This window comes from Varanus komodoensis, unplaced genomic scaffold (genome assembly GCF_004798865.1).
Source record: "Varanus komodoensis strain SLA01 unplaced genomic scaffold, ASM479886v1 scaffold4, whole genome shotgun sequence".
Taxonomy (NCBI): Eukaryota; Metazoa; Chordata; class Lepidosauria; order Squamata; family Varanidae; genus Varanus; species Varanus komodoensis.
Window position 1 is genome coordinate 425297 of NW_025335941.1, and position 25598 is coordinate 450894.

A 25598-nucleotide genomic window follows, 5' to 3' on the forward strand; every position below is an offset into this window, starting at 1 on the left:
ATTTCATTCATATTATGTATTTATTATAGTTTAGTTCAACAAGGTGTCTTAGTTGCTTACATCTGAAGGCCGCTAGGCACTATTTTAGACAGAACACGTTTCTTTAGCATGTCATTGAAATCAAAAGCGGCTCTTCCAAGCGGCTAAAAGCAGCATATATCATCCAGAAGGCCCGAAAGACACCCCAAGGTCATCCAATCCAACCCTCAGCCAAAATAAGACCATCGGGATACCCCCAGCCTTCCAATTACACCTCGCCCCATGCAAGTGCGCCGTAGGAAGGGAGGACGTGGAGATGCTCCTACCTGCGAAACACCTTCGCCGGCTCCCATGCTCCAGAGCGGCGATGCTGGGTGGCAACAGCTTACTTCTCCTGGCGATTCGGAAAGGAGGAAAAGCCCTGCATGGAAATCCCTTTCCCCACTCAAGCGCTCCTGCCCCTCCTAGCACAGGCTGTGACCCCCTGCATGGGAAACCCGAGTCGTCTGTAGGGTGGCGACAACGAGCAGCGCCTCCTCGGCCCTCGCTTTGGGGCGGCTGCTTCCTCGGCGGGCGGCTTCCGAGGTGAGGTTACTTACAGGAACGCGCTGTTGGGGCCTGAGAATTTTTTCTTCCTCTTTATTAGACTGTTTACGGGGCCGGCTGGCGGCAACCGTAAATGTCTGAAGCAACCCGCCTCCTTTGCGGACAGGTCCTGAAAGGACAGTGGAACAACAGATTTAAATTACAACTCTCGACATCTTTTCTCGTCTAAGCAAGAGATATAAAGAGAGAGCAGAGTTTAAGGAGCACTCTCCCTAGTTCATTACTCTCTTGGTTTTTCTTTTCTCTTTTCTTACGAGGTTTGTTTATATGGCTGTCAGGATCTCCTAGCTTTGCTTTTGGTAGGAAGCTGCATCTGCCGAACAGCGGCAAGATTGGGGTTGTCTCTTGCGCAAGGCGCACGCAGGCGCTGCTTGGGTGCTTTGCAGGATTAAACGTTCCTAGGCTGCTGACGATACCGCGACTCTTGCGTTGCTTTAAAACCAGGCTTTTTAAGAATGCATGTAAACAATATTATTAGTGAATGCAGGATGAAGCGGTAGGAGATGTGAAAGATCATCGTTCGTGTTTCGTGCTTTGCAGAAGTGTCCATCCCGGGTTGGGTAGACCAACAGTGTGACCTGGTTTAATGCAATTGCCTATGTTCCTCCCCGCACTGGAGTTGTCTGTTACAGTAGTTTGGGGTTGTTGAACCTTGGGGCAAAGGGGGCTGAGGGCCACATTAAGCCCCCTAGTGGGCTGGATTTGGTCTCCAGACCTGAGGTTGTGCACCCCAGCATTACTTTTGACGGGCGGAATGGTTGCATCTTAGAACCCGTTTTTTGTTTGAGGTTTAGATGGCGAGAGCTAGTCCCCTCCCTTTCGAGTTGGCTCGCAGATTACCAGGTGGATGACCCATTTGGATACACTGCAGCTTTCTATTTCTAGTGGTCTGGAGTAGACCAGCCTACTAGATGAACGCTGGAGAGACTGCTCTGAGTGAGGCAGCGTCCATAGCTCAGAAGCAGAGCACCTGCTTTGCCTTCAGGTTTTATCTTTGGTCCCCAACATCTCCAGGTAGGGCTGGGAAAACTTGCATGAAGCTCAGGAGAGCTGCTGCCAGTCAGTGTCAACAGTGCTTGGCTTATTTAACTATGATGGGATTCATTAAGGCAGTTTCTTCTGTTACTGAAGCTGTAACAATTGACTGCTTAATTTCAGTCTGACAGTGGTGCAACAGCTAGGTAATTTTAAGCTAGGTTCTTAATAGATGTATTCCCACCTCCCCTTTCCATTATAATGTAGACTTTAGCATTTGGGACCACAATTTGCTGAGCTAGACTTCTGTCCTGACAGAACCACTCAGTCTGTATCTTATTTTGAGGGGAAGATGTTCAGGTCACTGCACTGAGGCATGGAACCACGATCACCAATTTAGACACATTTAAAAAATCAACATAGACTCATGGGTGGACATCATCATTATGGATAGACATCACCTTGAGGAGCTCTGATTATAGAACTTGTTATCTATAATGGTAAAAACAAGTACCTGCCTATTCCATAATGCATGACTATGAAACCTAGAAACCTGAAACTTTGCATCCATACTCAAGGATGCTAGATGTGTGCACCCCAGTGTGATTTGGCATTTAAAACAATGAATTGTACTTAAAATATTTCTGTTTTTGAATGCAGCAGTAGGATCTTGAGGTATGTGCAAGCTTTTAAAATGTACTGTGCTATGGCATATACTCTTAAGGGCATTCAATGGATTCATGGAGTACAGATTTGTAAATAGTTATTGCCTCAGTCAAATTAAATGTCCATGCTGAGGCAGAATGACTGAATACCCATTCCCAGGGAATAGTGAGCATTATTGCCTACATGGGTGCTCAGTCTAACCCATGCTGGCTCTTCTAATAACATATCTGTCTTATAGTAACCAGGCAGAGGAAATAGGTTTTGCTGACACTTTATTGGTTTTTAGCTATATGCCTCAGTAAGATCTGTGAGGTGTATTTTTATGTAAAAGAGCTCCTTTTGGGGTATCAATTTTAACTTCCTTCACATCCATATACTTTGCTGGTACAATACAAAATATGGAATAATACATTCCCCAGAGTGAGGCCACTAATCTGAAACAAATTCTATCACCTTGATTTGTTCTTTATGATGTTATATTGCTTATTACACTGCAAGGTGTTCTGCAAAATTTCCAGGAAATTGCAGATTCTCAGAATTTCTTTTGTCTATTCCATTTTATACCCCCACCAAAACTGTGTTTCCTATGCATGAAGTGCTAGAGATCCATGTGAATGTGAGTACCTAGACTTGATAGCTTAGAATCAAAGAGAATATTTCCCTCAAAAAGTTAACTTAGTTTTTCCTTTTCCATACTTTCAGTCACCCATTGCCATAGGTTTCAGATTGAGGTCACTCCACCCCAAAGCTTAAGGACCTTTCATGCATTAGCTCATGGCATTTGACAATAGTCAAGAAGTTGTCTAAAGGTGTCTATTGTTGCATCTACCTGATTCTCAGTCCCCAGCCCTTTATTTACTTCTCTTGATCCATGTGGAACATCAATGGCCAAATCTATGACTATTGCCTGGACTACAGTTCCCAGAAATACCTATGCAGCAAATAAAAGGCTGTCTTAGGTCTTTGAACTGCTTTGCGGCTTATGTCGCAAAGCAGGGAATTAAGAGCCTCTTAATCGAAAGGGATTGGTTTCACTTCATGTCTTGTTGTTATTAATAAAATGGGCTCCCAAACAAGAATGAGTTCCCCAACAGCTGTGTTTGATCTGGGATATATGAGATGATCCAGGTCTATTTCTGCAGTGGCAGTAGTAAAAGGTCCAAACTGCATGTGCATCATACAAGTTTCTTACTACAAGTATTTAAAAAAACAATTCTGTTGAAAAGAAAAAGAAAGATCAACAAAAATGCAAATACAAATGATACTGTTACAAGTCATATACTGGTTTCATTATCTTTATACATATACATGTTAAGAATTTACAACCAGGGACAAACTGTTCAGGATGGAAGGGTGGGCAAAAAAGAAGTTTGTGGTTCCACTCTAATAAAGGATGCAGCCTCTGTACAAACTGAATGTGAGATGTTGGTGCTCTCATGACCACCAACCCCAAGAGAGTAGTCAAGCATAACTAGAAGCGGGGACTGAACACTGCTAATCAGAGAAAGATGCAAAGTAGCACAGGCTTTCTGTTGTCCATCTGATGTCCAAACAAAGAATCAGACGATTGACAACGAACAGTTCTATTGTTGAAGTATCCCACTGAACAAGGTTGCATTCATTTGGTTTAGCTGCAACTGTCGAAGTATATTCAGTATAACTAGAGCAAAAACTCCCTAGCACTTTTTTAAAAAAAAATGAATTGTTGCATATTCTGTTGTTTTTGTTTATGATAGGAAGCAATAGAAATCCAGGGTAAAACTCTGTAAGGTTGCAGGCAATGGTCCTGATACTTAGAAATTTAAAAATCACAGCTGTTTCCAGATAATGTACAGAAAAATGAATGTTCTAATATCAGATTGCATATCTGATTTAAGAACATGCAGCACTGGTATAATCCACTAGTATCCAAGTAATCTCTTTTTCTTTGAGAAGTGTCATTGTATTTTCCATCTATTTTAAGATACTGTTCCTAAGGAGTTTTTAACACACAATGAATTAGACCAAAGAAAGGTAAACGTGATAAATTAGAGTGACCGTTTCCATTGGGAGGACCTCCACCGCTTCGGCCATTTGGCTTCTCCTCTGACAATGATCTGCCATCTTTTGGCTGCCATTCCACCTGGTTGAAGCTGAAGCTGACAAAGACCTGGGCAGCAAGGCCCACTCATTTGGCTTAGGTGACGCTCCAGTAGCTATTTGGTTTCTCATCTCTCTGAACTGCCTCCATTCAAGCTGGTCATGTTAAACTAATATGAAATCATGTTACTTTAAGAAATAGTGTCTGAGTTTACTGGTTTACTCTCTCTCAACCTTTTTCATTTTGTTTCATTAGAGGGTATGAACTGCCTTGCTTTCAAAATGATAAATAACACCTTAGAATTTTACCTGTTGTGTTGATAAATCAGTGGATGGGGTAGACTCTATTTTGCAGGACAATACTGCCTGTCAAAGTGACCCCAGGGCTTCCCCAACCCCACAAACTGATTCCAATTACAGATGCTTTTGCCTACTAATTAAAAATATCCCTGGCAGGAGTGGGTATCACAGCTACTAGCCATAGGCAGGATAGAAAAGTTAATAACATTCATTGAAGTTAAATATAATGAATCTACAGTTACTCTCTAACATTTCTATACCAGTTGACAAGAGGCAGCTGAATCCTCTCTTATGCCATTGTGGTGGTAATCGGGGGAGGAATTTCACCTAAAGTTTATCTCTTTGGTAAATCACATGAAGTCCCCACTGCCTGTTTTAAGGCTCAATGCATGTAACTGGTTTCATTCCAATCATATAATACTAATCTTACTCCCCTCTCCTTTTTTTCTTCTCCATTTCTGACAGAACTCTTAACTCTGTCAAGAGTTAGCTAAGCAAGAAGCAGTCAGAGTTTCTGTAGTGACAGAATTCCTATATACAGTTTGATACTTTCCTAAATTGTACTTGACCATTCAAAGTTATTTCATATACAGTGTAAGCTCTGTATATAAATACTGACGTGTTAACTGAAATAATTAACTTTGTACAAATGTATAATTACAATAAAACTTCAAAACTTTGCACAATTATTTTTTCTATACAAAGGAATACTAACTTACAAGAAATAAATATAAAGTTATAGGATAATCAAAGGTAGATGTTGCTTTGTTGTTATGTGTTATCAGGTTGTCTCTGACTTACGGTGACATGTATAAAAAAGCCCTCCAAAATCTCCTATCGGTACTATTTGTCTGCAGCCTCATCTAGTGAAAAGGAAAATACAGGCATCACCTATTATTTTGAGAGACAGTTTAAGCATATTTTTCAAAGTGTAGCTATCAGTTATCTATATCAATAGAACATGATTGCAGTATGCTTTGAGTTATTCCTAACTATAAGCTGAACTTGTAAAAAGATATTTTAAACTCCATCTTAAAAACAAAACAAATTAAGCTGGTTGTTTTTCAGCCATAATATTATGTCTGCTAAGTACCCTTCTCAGTACTCAGTACTTAATTGTCATTTCAAAGGGGAGAAAATGCAAAGTCTTTGACAATCCATTTGACAACTGAAACTGCTCCAAAGTTTTCCTATTATAAAATATGGTCCTTTTTAGGTCTTTTCATATGATGTAAAACATTTAATAAGTCTGTAGGTCACTTTGTGGAACCATAGGAACTTTTCAGAAAATGTCACATTGGTTCAATAAAGTGTAGGTTCCCCTTCTTTGAAGTCCGTCTCTGTGAAATGCAAGATTTTTTCTGGCCCATATCATTATTCTCTTGAAATATGAGTTGTTTTGCTGAAAAGTCGGGAAGTCGGACATCACCATTTTGTACATTGAAAGAAACACCATTCTTCTCACTGGTGATATTACCTGAAGTGTTAAAAATGCTTGTTAGAACTCAGCAATGGCAAGTCACAGCTCCTCAGGAATAGTTCCCCCTCAGTAAACCCAGGCCCAATTCAGATGTCCTATTTTCTGTATGGTACGTGCTAAGAAACAGAATTATCTGAGAGCCCTTCCACATAGGATTTGTGTGGAGTTGTATGCATATATTACAGTGCCACATGGAATTAGTTTCCAAGTAAAGAATATTAACTTTAAGAAATTTTTATTACTTACTTTCATGATTTATTTTATTTCTATATCACTCATTAGCCAAAGCTCTCTGGACTGTTCACATAAATTCATAAAAGCATGGGCCACAGATATAATAAGAAATAGCAAAAACTTGTCTAGTGGTTCTTCAAATGGATTTTAACTCCACTAACAGATCTTCTGAAAATGAAGTTTTCAGCCCTGGTCCAGAGCCATTTCATAGAATTTCTTTTCTTTAGAACTATCAAATCTAACATTTGAATCAGGTGTCGGAATTTACTCAATAATATTTTAAAAAATTGCATTTTCATAGGCAAATTAAGAAAATTGTATGCAAAGATTTATCATTATTCTCTTTGTCCCTGTGTAGTCACTGTCTAGATTACAGTAAGGAAGGGACAAAGGTTAGATCAAAACTTAGTCATACTTAGGGTAGACCATTTGAAACTGATGGGGCTTAAGTTAATTGTAACTAATTTAGGTTCCACTGACTTCAAGTATTAGTATGAATTAAACCCAATTTAAACTAAGCAGACACTCTTTGTAAGACAGCTTGTTGGTCCATTTTTATATTTTTGAATATCACATTCACATTAAATAATAGATCAATTTGAGAAACGTGCTGCTAAACTACATCAGCAGCATGCACAAAGCATTTGTATGAATAAGTAATACTTTGAGTCTGTTCATCAGTAAAAATTGTTTTTGTTACTGTGTACAGCCACTTTAAATAAAAATCATTTGGAAATTGAACATTTTAACATACATACCATTTCCATTTGCATGCACTGAATAATCATTATTCATTAGCAGCGAGGTGGAATTTGTAGAGTTACTGTTTGATTGTAAGGAATGGGAAGAACTAGATACACCTTGGTTAACATTCTGCTTTTTTAAACCATTAGTAGCAGTCCTACTCCAGTCTGCAGGAGGATAAAGGTTACAGAAAATGATGCACATTAAAGCTCCATCCAAAATACAATTAATGTTTACATTAAAACAGATTTAAACTTGGATATAATTTCAAAATGCCTATTTCTTATGGTTTTGCAATTCTACATTTTGCAAATTTTAAACAGTCACATTATTTGTTATTTTAAAATGACACGATATATATATAGTAACATCCTCGTAACCATAAACTCATTTAAGAAGTCCAGATTATCTCATCTTTTGGTGGAAACATGGGACCGCTTCACATCTCCACATTGGCATATGTGCGTACAGGTGGACTGCACCTGCACACTTTGCCCACAACCTGATTATATTCAGGGGAAGGTATGAATGGGATCTGCATGTGTATGGCTGTAATACATAGGGACAGAAAACCTTCTAGCATGCATTTCCAGGCATTAGAAGATAATACGTTTGAGTGGTTTTTGTGCATGTAGCTCTGAACATGTTAGACGTGAGGGCAGGGCTGAAGGCATGGTCAAACTGATCAACAGAGAATGGAAGGTATGAATGAGGCATGCAGCGAATGCTTGCTACATAAAGTGGGTACTCAAGAGCCATTACAGTATAGTGAACATCCACATCCTATCTGAAGATTTGCGTTAAACCTTCATGCCCAAATATTGCAGTGGCAAAGTTCTCTAACAACTTCCCATCTTTATAAAATTGTTTCTTAATCTAGGCCAACTAGCCCAGATTTCTAGGCTAACTTCTAGACCAAGAAGCCCTGAGTTGTGTAACTAAAGCTAGCAACTTTATGCATTTCAGTAATAAGCAGCTTATTTCACTGGGAAAAAAACTTAGGGTTGATTTGGGAACAATGAAAATAAATTGAGTGGGAACCAGTCTGGAAAGAGCTTTGCTCTTGCAACAGTCTTTCCAGCCCATTGCTCCTAATATACACCCTAAATGCCATTTCTTAGAACTGAAGGATGCTTTGGAATTGAACAGATGGACACAATAGAAGAATCATCAGAACTGGAGCTGCCCCAAACCAAAACAGATGTACTTTTTCTTTCAAGCAAGGAAATTTGGATCCAGTGAATTGTAACTGTAAACTGAGTAATTTCAAATAATATTTACCAGAATTCTCAGCCAGCCTATATTTTCCACAACACATATATCTTCTCCACTGCTTGCGAACATTCTCCTTTGCTACACAGTAGAAGATAAAAATGAAAAACCCTGCAAAATAATTTGTTAAAAGTTTAAAGAAGGCATTGAATTATCTCTTCCATTTGTAGTCTTAGATTTTTCTTATTTTTAATATTCCTGAATTTATATACTGTATAATGTTTATTAAAGAATGCTTTTGATAGACTCTGTATTCTATATTTGGCGTATTTAACAAAAACACATAACCTTACTTAAAGTTACAAACTATAAGTACATAAACTTAATATCTAATTATGGTGTTCTAGCTACAGTATTGACTATAAAGTAATTCTTTTATTTAAGTTTCTTTTTCATAATGTTTTTAGAAAAATTGGTATGCTGTCTTAAATACTGCAATAGTGAAATTCAGAACTAGCACATGGTTTCTTTAAATGTTGTTTAAAAGTTGTGTTGAAGAATACTGGTTATGCATTGCTGTAACATGTTTTGTTAATTACATCTTACCACAATGTATATTTTAAAAAGTACATACCTTGCAATGTGTTAAAGATGGCAAAAAGATACATAAATATAAGATTTACTGGACCCCATGCAAAAAAGGCAAATCCCCAAGTAATTCCCAATAAAAATGTGAGGCCAGCAACACTCCTGAGATCTTGAATACTGGTTTTTCGCTGGGCACCAAGCTGTTTTTTCTTTTTGATTCTGCAAAGCTGAATTAGCACTACTATAAACATGCTGATGTTCAACAAGAATATTGTGCAGAAGTATCCCACAACAGTGATGTAAAAGATAATGTCATTGATAATCCAGCAGCTAAAAAGTGCACAAAAAAGAAAGAATCAGTCAATATCTTAAAAGTACTGAAAATGAAAAGGCATAGGCTAGATCCTTGTGCATTTGAGGTTCTCCCCAGACAGGAACCCTCCATGCTACATGACAAAAAAGTATTCCCTTGATCAGGACCAAAGGCTGCAATTCTGTGTGAGCTCTTTGTATCTATACTTTTATAGCAGTTGATGTTAGTTATTAGGTGAAAATTGCATTTAACCAATAAAAAGGCTAAATCACATCTACAATAAATTTTGCTTCCTTATGATATTCATGATCAAAACTTGTATTTCACACACACTATCATTTTTCTTCTATTCTTTTTTTGTCCAAAATGTGCATGACACCTAATGCAGTCATATGCACAGCAGAGGACTTTAAAAAATTAAAGCAGCATTACCAGGAAAACAAAACCAACTCATTTTCATATGAGTTTCATTTTAAGCAAAAATAAATAAATACATCTTAGTATCTGTCTGTTTTTCACTTACAATTCATCAGATGAGCCATTGGGAAACTTTCCATATGATCCAGATCCATAGTTGTGTGGTGATATTGCCAATACAATGGTTACTATGACTGCTGGTACACCTGAAAGGTAAAAAGCCATCACATAGTTTGGGAAAGATGGAGAAAATGCGCACCTGAGTTAGTAATGAGCTGGCATTGAGAACCTTTGGCTTGGACCCAAGGATAACTTGTACCAGCAGAAAAGCTCTTGCACAAAGCTGTTTAGCACTCCTGAATGGCTTCTTCAAGCAAGAGTGGCTAAAATAACGAAAAATGTACCAGGAAGCTAAAGTAATCAAGTACTAAGCATTAGCCAACCATGCCTATCATCCTAATCTGACGAATGCAGGTGTAAGAGCAGGATATCAGCTCAAGGAAGTCTGTCTATTAATGAGAGTTTCTAGTTTCTGATGCCTAAGAGCAAGTAATACAAGCAATGCAAATTAATTCATTAAATAATGAACCCATAGTTTACCATTTCACCAAACATCCTAGGGCAGTGATGGCAAACCTTTTAGAGACCAAGTGCCCAAACTGCGACCCAAAACCCTCTTATTTATCACAAAGTTCCAACACTGCAATAAAACCTGAAAACTGAGGTTTTAGTTTAGAAAAAACACCTCACAGCCAGCCCAAGCAAATAGAACCTTGGCAGTGCACTGACCAGCCATGCAAAAGCTCGGACGAGTTGCGGCTAATAATTCATGGCTAGTGATGTTATTGCCTGGCACCGCTATTCCTTTCCAAGCATGCGTATGGTCCCTATGTGCTGTTATCCGATAATCGGCTGCTGGGGCGATGCTGGGGCAACTTGGCTAGCATGCCGACAGACAGGGTTCTGTGCACCTGCTGCGGCACACGTGACATAGGTTTGCCACCACTGGTCTAACCCTACCTGGTGCACTCCCCTAACCCTAATATAGGAGCAAAATACCATTGAAAGGGACGATTTTGAAAAAGCCTTCCTTGAGGAGCTTTTTCTTCACAGCTCAGCATTTCTGCCCATTCTAAACACATTGCAACCATCAGAATCATGCCAGGACACCTCATTTTGCTAACCCTAACCCTACCCTGATTCATAACCCCAACCGTAATATAAGGGTAAAATGCCATTGAAAATAATGCAATTTTGAAAAAGACTTCCTTGAGTAGCTTTTTCTGCACAGCTCATTATTTCCTGCCCATTCTAAACACACTCTGACCATCAAAATCATACCAGGACACCACTTTTTTAACCCTAACCCTATCCTGGCATACTCCCCTAACCCTAATATAGGGCAAAAGTTCCATTGAAAAGAGGGCGATTTTGAAAAAGCCTTGAGTAGCTTTTTCTGCACAGTTCAACATTTCTGTCCATTCTAAACACATTATAAGTCAAAATCATGCCAGGACACCTCGTTTTGCTAACCCTAACCCTTTGGTGAACCTTTTAGAGACCAAGTGCCCAAACTGCAACCCAAAACCCACTTATTTCTCGCAAAGTGTCAACAGTGCAATAAAACATGAAAACTGAGGTTTTAGTTTAGAAAAAGCAACTCACAGCCAGTCCAAGCAAACACACACACACACACACACACTTGGCAGTGCACTGACTGGCCATGCAAAAGCTCGGAGGAGTCGCAGCTAATGAGTTGCAGCTTGTGATGTCATTGCCTGGCACCACTAGACCTTTTTCGAACGTGCACATGCACACTATGTGCACTGTTATCCGATGCTCGGCTGCTGGGGCGATGCTGGGGCGACGTGGCTCACATGCCGACAGAGAGGGCTCTGCATGCCCACTGTGGCATGTGTGCCATAGGTTTGCCACCACTGCCCTAGGGCATACATAGGATTGCCTAATTTTATCCCTTCAACAAGTATGGCAGTTAAACTGATATATGGCAGTTCAAGACTAAGCTGGCTTAACTCTAGTCATGGCTTTGACTCTAGCTCTTCCAGGATCCTAATCAAATTCAAATACACTATCTGCTGTAGCATATTGGGTTGGATCCACACTTGGCCATACTTAGTTTAATCCTAATGAAATCAGTAGGACTTAACTTAATCATTGACTACTTTGTCCCAATGATTGTAGTGGGTTTATTCCAAGCATGAGTAAGTCTGGATTCAAACCATTAGTTTGGTGAGTAGATAGCCTTTTAGCCACTAAACAAATTAGAAAGGCATATTTTGGATAGAAATTAAAATATTTTTGATAGAAATAGTTTAAAAATATACATACCCCAGCCAATAATGCAGAATTTTAGGATGTATTTCCTAACATAGGTATTGAACACTTTGACAAGGGCAAGGTACATGTGGAAGGCTTCAAGGCCCATCCAAGTGAAAGAAACCAGAAGGAAATAATGAAGAAAGACAGCAACTGAAATGCACAATCCTTCAATATTATACAAAGCAATCCAGGAATTCAGGAGGAAAACTAGATTCAGTAGAAGTAATGCAATGCAGAGCTGAATGAGAATTTTAGAAGGATAATCTCTTCGGAGTTTTCTGTAAAGGCAAATTAATTAAATGTTACAAATTGTCACTTTTCTTGAATATTATGTTTCAAAGTTATGAAAAAAAGGATTTTATGCTTAAAAACTGATTCAGGGAATATTCTCTGTACCTTTATTTATAAATAGGCCATTTGAAAGACAAATTGAAACCTTTAACAAATGCAGTTCACAGAAAATATATTCAGGTGAGAAAATATATTCAGGTGAGAAATATTGGAGGTATTTTTCCAATATTAAGGTAAAAAGGTAAAGGTTTTCCCATGACATTAAATTCCAGTCATGCCTGACTCTAGGGGGCGGTGCTTATCTCCGTTTCCTAGCCAAGGGAGCCAGCGTTTGTCTGCAGACAGTCTCCATGGTCATGTGGCTGGCACGACTAAACACCAAAGTGGACAGAACGCTGTTACCTGCCCACCGAAGTGGTACCTTTTTATCTACTTGCATTTCTATGCTTTCAAACTGCAAGGTCAGCAGGAGCTGGGACAGAGCATGGGAGCTCACCCCATCCTGCAGATTTGAACTGTTGACCTTTCAATCAACCAGTTCAGCAGCTCAGCAGTTTAAACCACTGTGCCACCTGCAGTCCCATTACAATATTACAAAATAGCAATTAATTGTAATTAATAGAAATATTCACTTTGCCATTAATTGCTATTGTTATGCTAAACTGCATGAATGTTTTTCATTTATAAGAAAATGTTACACATTATAAAGGTTTGTGGAGAAGAGAGCACTTTCATGTGCCAACTGGACAAGGAGTCAGATTATCAGGTTACAGCAATTCCTGTTTCAGGACAATAATTTTTCAATCAAAGCATTCCAGAAAGGGATGCCCCTTAGCTGCTTTTTCTAACCTATTTTAGACTACAACTGTTAGGTAGGGAATATTAGACAATATTCATCATGGCTATGTTGACTAGAAGTTAAGTCCAACGTATCTGTAAGGCACCAGGTTGAGAAATGCTGCCATGGTACATGAATCTGTCCAATGCATTCTTCCACTTGTTCTCAAGATGATACTCTGTGATACTCTGATTTTTTAAAATCTACAATATTGTATCTGATACACTCTTTAGAGGTATTTCTCCATTTCTGACTTCCAACTGATACAAAAGTGTGTTATGAACTAGGTTTGTTTTGCTGATTTTATTGATTTATTTTATTCTATATTGTCTAGGAGCCAAAGTTCTCTGGGTAGTGTACAATTTTTAATACTCTTTAAGTGAAATTCTCTGTCAAAGGGTGTTTGTGTATGTCCTGCTTCTTGTTATATGAAAGCCTGCAGCTTGAAGGACTGAAGATTTCTGTTTGACTACTAGTTAAGCAAAATTGTATTTTAATTTAGGCTTTAATTGAGATTTTCAGGTTTAGCCATTGATCTGAAATTCTTACTCATGTACAACAAAATATTGATTGCCTTTGATGTGGTGTGATGTCCTTCAATTTTATGGTACCTATAATTATATAAAATAAACATATAATTTAAATCAAACAGGTACTTACTCAAATGCAAGATATGTAACAAGGGTAACAGAAAGAAAAATGGCTGAAAGGCCACAGCCTATGTAAGTGATGAAGGTTAGTATCAGCACTTGGATGGGAGGTATAGTGGTGTTTCGTGATAAATCCTGCAAAGGGAAAGGAATATTTTTAAAACACAAAATAATGTTTTCAAAAAATCAGCCTATATATGTGATGAAACCTAGAACAATCAACATTTCAGTTGCATATATACCATTTACAGGCAATTTATTTCTAAAAGATGCTGTGTGTGTATTTTTAAGATATATCACACCCTGCTTTATTTGTTTCTCCATCTCTCTTGCCCAGGATGGATATCTGTTCTTCTTTCCATTTCTATACTGCTCATTAGCTGAAGTTATGTGGGCAGCTGACAAGACATCCATATATTGGTTTCATAAGCTGAGATATACACAAGCTCTGTACATACATTCTTTATCCTCCTGCTACACCTTTCCTTCTCAGCATGCTGCAAATGGAGACTTCCTGAGTCCTTAAACCATATGTTACATCCAAACCAGGAAACTCCGAATCGTATTCAAAGGTGTTCCAGTGAAAATGAAATTGTGCTATTCATTAAATAATGCTTGTGAAACAGGAGCAAGTGCCAGCAAATTTTGGCAGCAAATCGCCACTTTTCTCTGTTCCCTGGTTATTGACATTGCATAAACATTGGGTTGCAATAATAGAATGTCCTTAGTGCTTGGTAGGGAGGCTGGAGAAATGAGAGCAGCATAAAATGAAATGAGTAAGGATTTCTTTTATTTCAACCCATGGCAGCAGAGAACATATTTGCAAAGAATCATGAACTTTCAGACCATATCTTGCCTTCCCCAAATTTATGCAGTTTATTCACTAGAAAATACAAAAATATATGTTGATACATATACCACAGCAAAAATACACACAGTGTTATTTCAGAAATAAATATGCATGTGATATTTAAATAAAAAGACACATTTAATTCATCTCTGATCTCTCTTCGGCCTCCATATAGGACTCCTTTATGTGCTCTGCTCATAGAAACTGCGTGGAATGTGGAAAGATATGCAGAATATTGTGTACTCAAGAAAAAGCATAAATTCCTGCAAAAATTATAGAAACAGCTTTTGCATTTTTCCATCCCTTCCCCCAAATGATATCTGCCTGTGAATGGACAGCAGAACAAACGGCACCAGACAATCCAGGAAACGCACACGAAACAGACAAAATCCATGCATGCATAGCACTGCAGCTGGGACGACACTGGATGCTACGATCCAGGCGGTATAAGCACAATCCAAAGGCCCTTGGAATTAAGTAAGTTCCCCTGAAGGGTGAGGGTGTTTGACTCTCTCCTGCTATGCCACAGGACAAGTTGCCGTCAAAATCTAGCGCAAAAGAGACTCTCAGGCAGCTCTGAGCATTACCAGTAAAACTCCGAAGCTTGTGAGGTGATTGCAGCTACAGACTGTTTCATTTGTTCTTCTCTCTCTAACTTCGCAGCCTTCATAGGACCAGCCTCCATTACCACCTGCCATAAATTCAAAGCTTCCATTATCAAAATAGAACTGGAACAATATTAAATTACTCTAAAATTATGCAAGTAAGAAGATATGACTGTGAAGGTTTACCGTTTTTACTGAAGTCCCAGAAGGCACATCTAACAGTCAGATTCTCCTTTTTGGAGAGAAAAATAAGGCAATTGACTTCAAAATAAGACAAATTATTTGAAAGCATACCACATACTACATGATAATGTAGTTTTAATGATAGATTAAAATTAAGTAACTTGTCTAACTTTAGACAACAGCTGACCTCTTTGTTAAGTAGCATCCATTTATTTATTCTTTGGAATAATGCTCATCAGTTGGGAAGGCTGAATGAGTATGTATTTGGAAGTTAATTGAAAATGGATTGAACTGTACATTAATTTTATGCTTATTCTGTATAAATTATATTTAAAACAGTATGTTTGCTTTCATATGATTAAATATGTTTTATATACATACACATGCACACTCTCCATAGCATTTTCTGGTCTGTTCCTATAACTGCTATCAAACCCTTCCAAACCTCTTGCTTCTTATTACTTTATCAAACCCTGTGTGTCAGTAAGGAATATAATATCACTGACACTAGAACACACACACACACACACACACACACACACACACACACAACTTGTAGTAGTTGTACTGCAGGCTCTTTCTGACCTGGGATCTCTCAAATGAAAACATATAGAAACTGGGGCCTTGAAGCATCTTCCCAACCATGTGGATGTGGCTGGCTGCATGTGGGTCATTCCTACTGAGCAAGGTGTCAGTTCCATGGGAAAGAAAGATCCATGCATGCAGTTTTGCCCATGCTGTTTGGATCATTTAGGTGCTGTACGGCTTGAAAAACACTTACATACCTACATGTGGATTCTGAAAACTGTACCAGGGTGAAAAGCTGTAAGTGTTTCAGCTTAATGTAGCACTGCTACAGCTGGGCAGACATTTTTGATCTCTGAACATTTGACTTTTGCATTTATCAGTTCTGAAGATGCCATGATTAATGCAAAAAGGGAATTCGTTCAAGTGAGCTTCCTGCCTGGATGGCTGCACACAGGTGCAGGTCGAGTGGATTGCTGCACTTTGCCTGCTACTAGCAGAGCTTCTAGCAGAGCCCTACATGCAACTTCATTGCCTCTCCACCTGTGTTGTTCTTCCTCTGTGCCCACAACCCCAGGGCCCTTCCAGCTCACCCAGGGCAGAAGTGGGAGGCAGTGGCTACGGAGACATCTCCAGCTTCAGTTCCAGCACCTCAGTGGACCTTCTTTCCTGCCAGCCAGCACACTGAGTACACATTCAACATCCAGGCAGGAGAGTGAAAATATCGCAGCAAAGACCGCAACAAAGAGCCTCCATCAAAAATTGACATGGATTGAGCTTCCTTCCCCTGGGGACCACCTGTGTGTGATTCTTGCTGGCACTTACAGGTCCAGTGTGGTCCTTGGTGGGAAGGGGCACTCCACTGAGAAGTTGCCTTCCTTCTGCCCAGGGTAAGTCTGGATGAACTGGATGAGATGGCAGTGCCAAGTCAAGCATCCACAAACATTTTGTGCACCCACAGTTGGGAGTGGGTACAAAAATTCATTTTTGAGCATATGCAACTACATCAATGCAAAATGCAAACTTTTCTCCCTCTTGTTTGTCATGCTAATAAAAACATGGGATACAAACATGAAAAATGCAGCTTCAACAGTCACACTCACAAAGACCTTCCTAGATATATTTAAGGCATTACACCATAATTGCAAATTATTATTTTTTCCACAAATTAAAGTATTCACATGGATTGAATATCTGCATGTTCGGGTAATTGAGGGTCTCTCAACACATACAATGAAGCAGTAATACAGTGATATCTGATTAGTACAAATAATATAAATGTAATAGAAATATGTGAAATGCCTGAATTCCAGTTGTACCTGACTAGGCTTGGTATTTTGTAGTGTGACAGTAACATTTGTCTTCAAATTGCTAATTGTGAGGTTTGCAACACTTGATGATATAATATGGCTGATCAAAGACAAATTTTCCAGTGAGGGATCCTGCAAAAATACACACACATGTTCATAGATTGGATTAAAATCTATTGCTCGAAATAAAACTAATAATAAAACTAATGTTAAATAATAACATTATTTATTATAAATAATAAAACTAATGTTAAAATTCCATGTATGTTTTGAATGCATATAAATTACCTGGAAGAGAGTTGTCTTTCTAAAAAAGTTAAATGTAATTCTAGAGGCCTGACGCTTATCTTCCGATGACAAATTTGTCATTATTGATGAAGGAAGTGTAATAGAACCAATGCTGTGTGTAGGAATTTGACTTCCAAGAGAAACCTTAAAAAGGAGATAATTAAAACATGAAGAGAAAACTGAACATTATGCTACATATAGTCTAATCTGTGACTGTGGTTACTGAAGACACTACTGGTATTTAAAAGACCAGAATGAGCCTTTCTGCCACACAGAAGCATCACAAGCCAGGAGAACCAGTAGATCCTTCTTCAGACACTTTTAGTCCAGCTAGCAAAAGGTCCATAAATAAATTCGCATGTCCCATTAACATTGTACAGATCTATGTCCTATTCCAACTCCTAAGGAATGATACATACAACTGATAACATTTGTTTCCTTTTCCATATTTTGTCTAGTGACAAATATATACTCGCGTATACTGAGCTTTATTATTTCATCTTATCTCTAATGTTGACAGAAAACATAAGCATCTTTATATTCCACTTTGCTCTCTGGAAAGAATATATGACAGACAGACGCATGGGAGCAAACTGAAAGACGAATGAATAAGTTACAACAGTATTCATCAGCTTATGTAAAGTATGTATGCTTGAAAAGTAGCATCAGGGCATTGATAAAAAAAATCCCACTTCTCAGTTTTCAAAAATAAGGTACTACCTCAGCATTTCCCATCTTCTTCCATTCTGATCCAGAGAGCCCTCCCACTTGCAGAAACTGCTTTTGCTAGTACTGATAGTTGAATTTAAGTAGCAAGGTGGCACTGGGAAAAATGTGGTATCCCAAGTTCTACAAGGGAAGTGCTTTCCACTAAAGTAAAGTTACCAATGAATACGACTCACTCCCCCTTAGAATCTCCTGAGTGTTATATACTTTTTGAAAGTGAGATACTTATGACTATAAATTTAAACAAAATTAGACTATAATGCTAAAGTAGGTCCCACTGAAATCAATGGAACTTACCCCTGAGGTGGTATGTATAGCACTCCACTGTTGACTTTAAAAAAATCTTATGTTCTCATTGTGTGTGCACATGCATAACCTGGATTTCAGACTTCACATTCAAGTCATAGGTTTTACCCAATGTTACTCCTAGTTAAATAGGGTCTATTTCAGTAGACCCACTAATACGAATGGGACTTGTTAGACTAATGTCAATACAACTACAGATGTACAAATTTCCATTTTTAGAGGAGCATTTCAAAACAAGGAAACAGAATTAATAGCAAAAATGGGCTTACCTGAAGGTCTGAGGAATTTTCAATAGCAAAAGAAACGGTACTAAAGGAGCTGCTATTGACTTTCAAGGCAGCCAGAGCTAAGGCAGGGGAAGTCAAATTAATGGACTCAGCAGAGAAGTTCACCTTTAAGCCAATTGCATCCACTATTTTTATTATTCTATTAAGGTAAACATACAGAAAATTATATTGTGCTGTTACATCTGTAACAGGTTTTTAAAAAGCATAAATTTCATGATAAACTAGCCTCACTTGAATCACTTAAATGCTTAGATACATAAAGTAATTTCTGTGAAAATGAACCATTAAAAAAACAAGAAGCCACAGACTTTAAGTTCTATTTTGTTGTGTACATTTAGCTGGTTTTTTGAATCTACTTCACCTCAGAAGGTTTAGGTGAAGCTCAACACCCAGAAACCTAAAAACAATTGACCTAGTGGGGAAGTCGATGCTGTACATTCCACGCCCAACTTCCACCTGCAGCCTTCCCAGCAGCAACACACCTGTCTGTTGCAGAGGGTCTTGCAACCAATTGACGGAGATTTTGAGGGCCATCAGAGGGCTGCAGAGGATCCCCATCTTCCAATTCTGCATTAAAGCAGTTTCATGGAAGCAGTTTTGTTAGTAGGGGAAAACATATAAAATGGATTTCAGCCTAGTTTTCCTCTACTCATCTGTGGCAACAAAATGCTTGTTTCAGTTAAAAAGATATATGCATGTATGTATAACTATATAAAATGTTAAAATGTATATGGAATGTTTTATAGAAAATGTAATTTATATAAAAATACATCTTATAGGAAAGACAACAGCAAATAAAACCTTATTACAATGAGAAGCAGAGACGTTCCTTAAGCTGCAAGGTTACGCATACCTTTTAGACATCGGAGATATCTGTGACTGGGGCACACTCAAGAGACTGCTGACGCTGTCCAGCATGGATTTTGCGAGGGCTGGTGCTATTGCTTCTGCAGTCAAGTTGCCCTCCAGCTGAGAAATTATGTTCTCAATATCTGGGGCATTAGTACTAATGGAAACGGGCTGACTATGAGATATTTGTTCTGCAAAAGAGGGAGAGAAAAAACCAGCATGTGATCTGGACCTAAGGGTATAAAACAAGAAAATTAAGCCTTATATTGAAAGCCACTGGTTTTTGGTTTAACCGTTTCAACTATGGTTTTAGGAAACAGCTCCTCTGTCACAGTATTATATTTAATGTTGTAACAGTGCAGTCCAATGCCCATTCACATGGAAGTAAACCCCATTGAAATCTGGGTTTCTGAGGAGATAGTGCTGATAGTGCTGTATCATCATTATAAGATATGCTCACCCAGTTCTAGTAAATTAAAAGATCTTAATTACATCTCCTGTTCCCAGCTCCATGCTTTAGGGCCAAGACAAAAGTTAGAGAAAAGTTGCAGGTAAATGGTTATAATCTTCACTAAAGCGGGGTCAGTTCCCTCTGTGGTGAGCCTGCTTTGTTCTCTTTCTAAACTTTAGATGGGTAGGAAGGCAAGAAAGGGTGACATGTACCACTTGCATGAATCAGCAACACTGCATAAGCACATCCAGTGCTTTGAAAGAGGCTGGTATAAGGGGTCTAGGTCCCCCCACCCTTTATGTATAACCGTCCTTTGAATTCTTTTGCTTGGCTCACACAAGAATCTGATTCACACATGCAGGAACAATGACAGCCAGCAGAGGTTGCTCCAATGAGAGGGCCCCCTGTGTGTCTATCCTCCATTGCTCTCCTCTGCCACCATTCCTTTTATAATGAGTTTCTCTCTTTGCTGTGGCAGCTTTTTCTGGCAGTGCAGGATGAACTCGTGCATGTGCTCAGAGCACTCCTGCTCTTCCAGGACCTTTCCCTGGAGCAAACAGGCTTCAGGGTCTGCCTGGCGCACAGAGCCAGGCAGCACTAGCACCCTTCTTTAGAGAGGACGGACCGCAAAGAATGGTTTTGCTCAAGCTGTTCGGGCACTGGAGCTAACTGCAGCTGCTCTTACTAGCTGCCACATCTCACTTTAATTATTATCCCTGTTACTATGGCTATTTGGATTCTCCCCCTGCCACCCCCTCATTATCTTAGACTGACTTGACTGTGGGAAAGAAGTTGTTGCTGGAAGAGGGGATGTGGGTCAAAAGGAGTACTTTTCCATGGATGTGTAATCCCCATCACCACCACGACAACAGTCTCATGTTTTGTGCCTCAGTTTTCCTTTTCTACAGTATGGGTTGCTAACAGCTGAGGACTCGAACATTGCCCTGACTCTGGCTGGACTGGTTGTTCTGAAAAGAATAGAAGGAAGCACTGCAAGGGTAGATTCAGTTGGAGGCACAGGAGGAAGCATGGCTATATTCTTGTCATTCCATGACTCAGATTGGCCACCAGCCTCCTCCAATGGCCAGTGATTCATTTCACTGGATGAACCTTCAGTAGTCGCGCCACTGCAACAGGAGCGGAAGGAGAAATCCACCCTTATGCTGTGGCACCAAAAGGCAGAGATGGCAGGAAGGTGCTGAAGCAAATGCAAGGTTACTTAGCAAATTGCTGGCCCCACTGATGCCTGTTCCGATGGAACTATCCCCTCCACAACTTTGCACCTGCACATTGCTACCTGAACCCTGACCCTGATGCCAAAAGGAAAGGGTGGGATTTCCATTGCCATGCCATGCTCCCCAAGGCATTTCCCACAAACGTTGCCCGTCAACTTTGCACAGTAAGCAGTTTAGATTGCGGCCTGCCACGCGGTTGCTTTTCCCGTTCCATGCCACACCTCAAACTGCAAGTGTAAAGCAGGTTTGGGGAAGACCAGGTTTACCTGTGCTGGTGCTACTTGGTGTTCCAATCTCCTCCGTAGGGAAAAGATTATCTGTAGCAGTATTAATGGCAGATGAAGTGGATGGTTTGTCTGGGATTGTAGCTGTGGTAGAAGATTCTGTGAAAGGTAGTTCAGTGACAGTTGTGTTGGGAAACACGGCCGGAGTAGAAGTAGATGATGTTGTAGTAGATGATGTTGTTGTGAAGACTGGATTAGTTGCTTTGAACGAAGTTGAAGGAAGAGTTGTATAGGTAGACTCATTAGTGCTTGGAAGCACAGTTGTATTTTGTTCAATGTCCGGAAGAATTGTAGTTGTATTCTGAGATGTCATTGTTGGCTCAGTCAAGGGAAGAGGGAAGAGGGTGGCTGATTCAGAGGAAGGCACAACATGCTGATTTACAGAATGGGAAGGAGCAACAGATGCAGTTGGTGGGCTAGTTGAACGTGGACCAATGCAGGCAACTGGTTCATGCATACCACTATGGGGAAAAAACAAGAGAAATTATACAGGTTTTTCTGTTGGTGCAACCAAAGCTTATATTCCAAAAGGTTAAAAAACATCTCCACCCACCTCAAACTGTGTAAGTTAATGCTTATGGTTAAAGTAGTATAAGATCATATTTGTTAATTCATATTCTTATTTCTTTACATGAAATAGTCATTAATACTTTGTGAGTCAAGGGATTTGGAATTCTGCAAATATGAACTCACATTAAGTTTATCTGCAGCTTTTCAGGAGACGTGTACAGGTTGCATCACATCAGAGCGTTATGGAGAACGGGAGGTCTGAGCATGCCCTGCCTGCCTTCCCTCCTGAAAGTTTGCAGAATGAAATACGGGGAATGTGCTCAGGCCTCCCACTCTCTGTAATTCTCCAAAGAAATGTGTTAACCCTCAGTTAGTAACAGAGTTGTGTGAGGGTTGTTTAACCCTTAAAATAATCCACAATTGAGTTCCCACAACATGGCATAACCTCCAGTTGAGAGTGGCATATTCAGACTGGTAGCTCCTTTTGCCTGACAAGTGCTGTGGTTCATTGTGGGTTTCATAACATTACTCTGTCATGTCATGCATACTGGCCCATTGACTTGCACAGTACCTCTTAGCACTCGTAAGGTGAGAGGAACAGAGAGAAAGGATGCAACCTGCCCTTTGGGCTCCATCTTGGGCATGTTGCATGGGCAAGGGGTAAGAACCCTTTTCCCATAATGCTACAGTCTCAACCTGGGCAGTCTATTCTAGTGACTACTATTTAGAAAACAAAATGGAGAATGCAGATCAAAAAATGTGAGACCCAATTGTATACTTATGTCAGGTCTTGTCTGGCATTTAAGTAGCTGCAAAGTTCTTAGAAAGAAGGACAGTATGATGACAGATTTATTCCTTGCAGTTTTTTACAAGTTCCATTACTCTTCCACACTGCTTTTTTTGTCATAGAATGCACCGGAATGGAGTTCTGGCACCTTTCTCGACAGATTTTCCAAGTTATAAAAGTAACTTTTGAAAATTTGATGTTTGGTCCATGTGGATTTGAATCGCCCTGTCGAGCGTAGCAGGTTGGCGGCAAAATCATTAAAACGGTGCATGCGGGCTGCTTGTGTGTCGAGTCCAATGCATGCGTACTTCATCTGCGCTGGTTGTGATGGCACTGCTCAGCTTGTGATTGGTCGTGTGGTCGCGCGCTGAGTGCTTACTGAGGGCGGCGACTGTTATGTCTCGTTACATAACTGACGTGTGTGGGTGTGTGTACAGTGATTGACTACGTGCAAAAGGTAAATAATTTCATGAGTTCTGACACCTTTTTTCTTACAAAAAAGCACTGCTCTTCCATATAGGGCAAAAACTTGTCACAAACAGAAGTGTCATAATACTTTATGCAGTCAAATGAAAATATGAAAAATCCAGTAATTTTAGTATGAGTGACCATATTCTTCCTTCTTCCCCTCCCTTTCAACAGACACATTAGCTAATGTTGCACAAGGATTGCTTAATTCTCACAAACCCATGATGGCCGAGTTCACAAAAAAGGTAAAACACCTAATTACCCCGTCTAGGGCATGCATATTGAACCAGGCAAGTATACACGTTCAGCAAAACCACAGTGAGAGCTAAATAAGCTAGGATACCTTGGCTGAATTGTGCAAACCAACTCGGAAAGGGAATTATTAGATTACTTGAAAAATGACCCCCACACTTCCTGAACCAAGCAGTTTCACTTTATGGCACACTTACCACTGCAGTAGCTGCAGCTCTTCGAGAGACGAGGGGCAAGAGTAAGGCTGCAAAGTTGAGCAACAGCATGACTCTGATAACAAATTAAGAACACAAATCAGTTTAATTTCTCAATCAACAGAGATTATTGTGAAAGGCACTGAATCCTTTTATAAAATTGACTTTTGTTTGGAAAGAACTTCAAATGAACTAATGCTAACAATCATTGTATATCATCTATAAGGACATAATTCAGCCATTCTGGGATGTTGCTTGAAGAGCAGGGTAGCAATTTCTATAATGAATTAAATTATACATATGACATAATGTTAAATAACTTGTATATGATGGTATTGTATAGGGACTAAGATTACAGTGTAGTTCTTACCCCTGCCATTGAATCAAGGGAGAATCTATGTGATTAGCAAAGAAGAGGTCGAACATAATCACTCAATGCCTAGTACACACTAATAATAGCATTGACTATACTGGCTGGGAACTATAATTATCTATACAACCTTTTGCAGCACCTGCACTGTGCTATATTTCCTTACTCCAGTATAACTTACACCCAAAATACCTGTTATGCTAACCTTATTGAACCTTATTAACCTGTTGAACCTTATTAACTTTTTCTTATTATCTGATTCCAATCAGGACCACCAGATTCTATGATGATAGGATTAAACTTCCTAAATTTCACATTCATGGTAACGCCCCCCACCCCTCAAAAAATCCCAACTTGTATACCTGAAGACTTTTTCTCTTTTTTTAATTCAGACCCCAGTGGGCATTTGGAGTGCATGGGGAGATTTAACTCTCCCCTCTCAGAGATATCAATCAGTCTCAGAGCAGAGATACCAATCAGTGTCTCAGTGCAGAGATACCAATATGAACTAAAGTCAAGTTTTTAAAAAAGAAACAAAACTCACTTACAACATATCATTAGCTTAACTATAGCTCTCTCCCAACCTCAGCTGGAATGTGTATGTAGAAGGCTCTTAAAATCAAGGGGCATTCCTCACTCAGCATTGGAACAAAGTAAAATTATTTATAAAAACTGGCATAAAACAGAGTTGGCTTTGCAATTTTAAATCTAACTACAGCTGAAAAACTGGAAGTGACAGATAGCATCTATGCTAAGCCAAAATTAAAATCCTGAATTTGGGATTCCCTGCACTGATTCTTAGGAAATTCAAGTCTTTTGTTATTTTTTTATTTTTAGATTTAAACTCTGAGATTGAAATAAGACAAGACATATGTCCTTGGTTACCTAATATATTAAGCAAGAAAATATTCATGTCTACTTACCAATTGGGCTAATTTCTGCTTTTTCTTTTAAATCTGCCAATATGTTGCTTATATTCATTTGTCTATCCAACTTGATTGTGAAATTACACTCCTGTGTACTACAATGTGAAAAATTGAAAGAGAGAAATTTTCATTTTTCCACTGTTTTCAGCAACTGTAGGGATTCCTTTACATGTAATAACCCATGTGTATATGCAAGTTTATTCAAAAGTGCATTGTCTGACAGCTGAGAGGATCAGAAGATGAAAATTCTTCCTCACACATTTTGTCCAAAGTGACTATATTGTTTAGAAATATTGCTACTAGTTCTAGACTCATTCTAGACTTAGACTCTTAAGGCTCAGTTCTATACACACGTACATGGAAATAACCCCAACTGAACTCAACAAGACTTGCTTCCAAGTAGAAATGCAAAAGACTGTATTGTTAAGATCTCTATTATTATTATTATTATTATTATTATTATTATTATTATTATTATTA

General features: G+C 39.1%; 2 protein-coding genes across 3 annotated transcripts in view; both read right to left on the reverse strand.

Annotated features, from left to right (window-relative positions):
* Positions 1-629, reverse strand: part of PHKA2 (phosphorylase kinase regulatory subunit alpha 2) — a 58013-nt gene extending 57384 nt beyond the window's left edge. For both annotated transcript variants that reach the window (XM_044441404.1, XM_044441402.1), the window contains exon 1: positions 306-629. The gene's annotated coding sequence lies outside the window, so the exon portion shown is untranslated. The remainder of the gene's footprint in view (positions 1-305) is intronic.
* A 4732-nt stretch (positions 630-5361) lies between these two features.
* The window catches only part of ADGRG2 (adhesion G protein-coupled receptor G2), a 138270-nt gene continuing 118033 nt past the window's right edge, over positions 5362-25598 (reverse strand). Inside the window, exons 12-27 of the mRNA XM_044441411.1 lie at positions 25116-25213; positions 23826-23898; positions 21594-22072; positions 19646-19832; positions 18775-18931; positions 17474-17617; positions 17195-17317; positions 15354-15399; positions 15150-15253; positions 13723-13847; positions 11943-12211; positions 9700-9799; positions 8910-9193; positions 8345-8446; positions 7078-7230; positions 5362-6082 (exon numbers count right to left, since the gene is read on the reverse strand). Of these exons, the coding sequence (XP_044297346.1) occupies positions 5898-6082; positions 7078-7230; positions 8345-8446; positions 8910-9193; positions 9700-9799; positions 11943-12211; positions 13723-13847; positions 15150-15253; positions 15354-15399; positions 17195-17317; positions 17474-17617; positions 18775-18931; positions 19646-19832; positions 21594-22072; positions 23826-23898; positions 25116-25213 (2629 nt within the window). The 3' untranslated portion in view covers positions 5362-5897. The remainder of the gene's footprint in view (positions 6083-7077; positions 7231-8344; positions 8447-8909; positions 9194-9699; positions 9800-11942; positions 12212-13722; positions 13848-15149; positions 15254-15353; positions 15400-17194; positions 17318-17473; positions 17618-18774; positions 18932-19645; positions 19833-21593; positions 22073-23825; positions 23899-25115; positions 25214-25598) is intronic.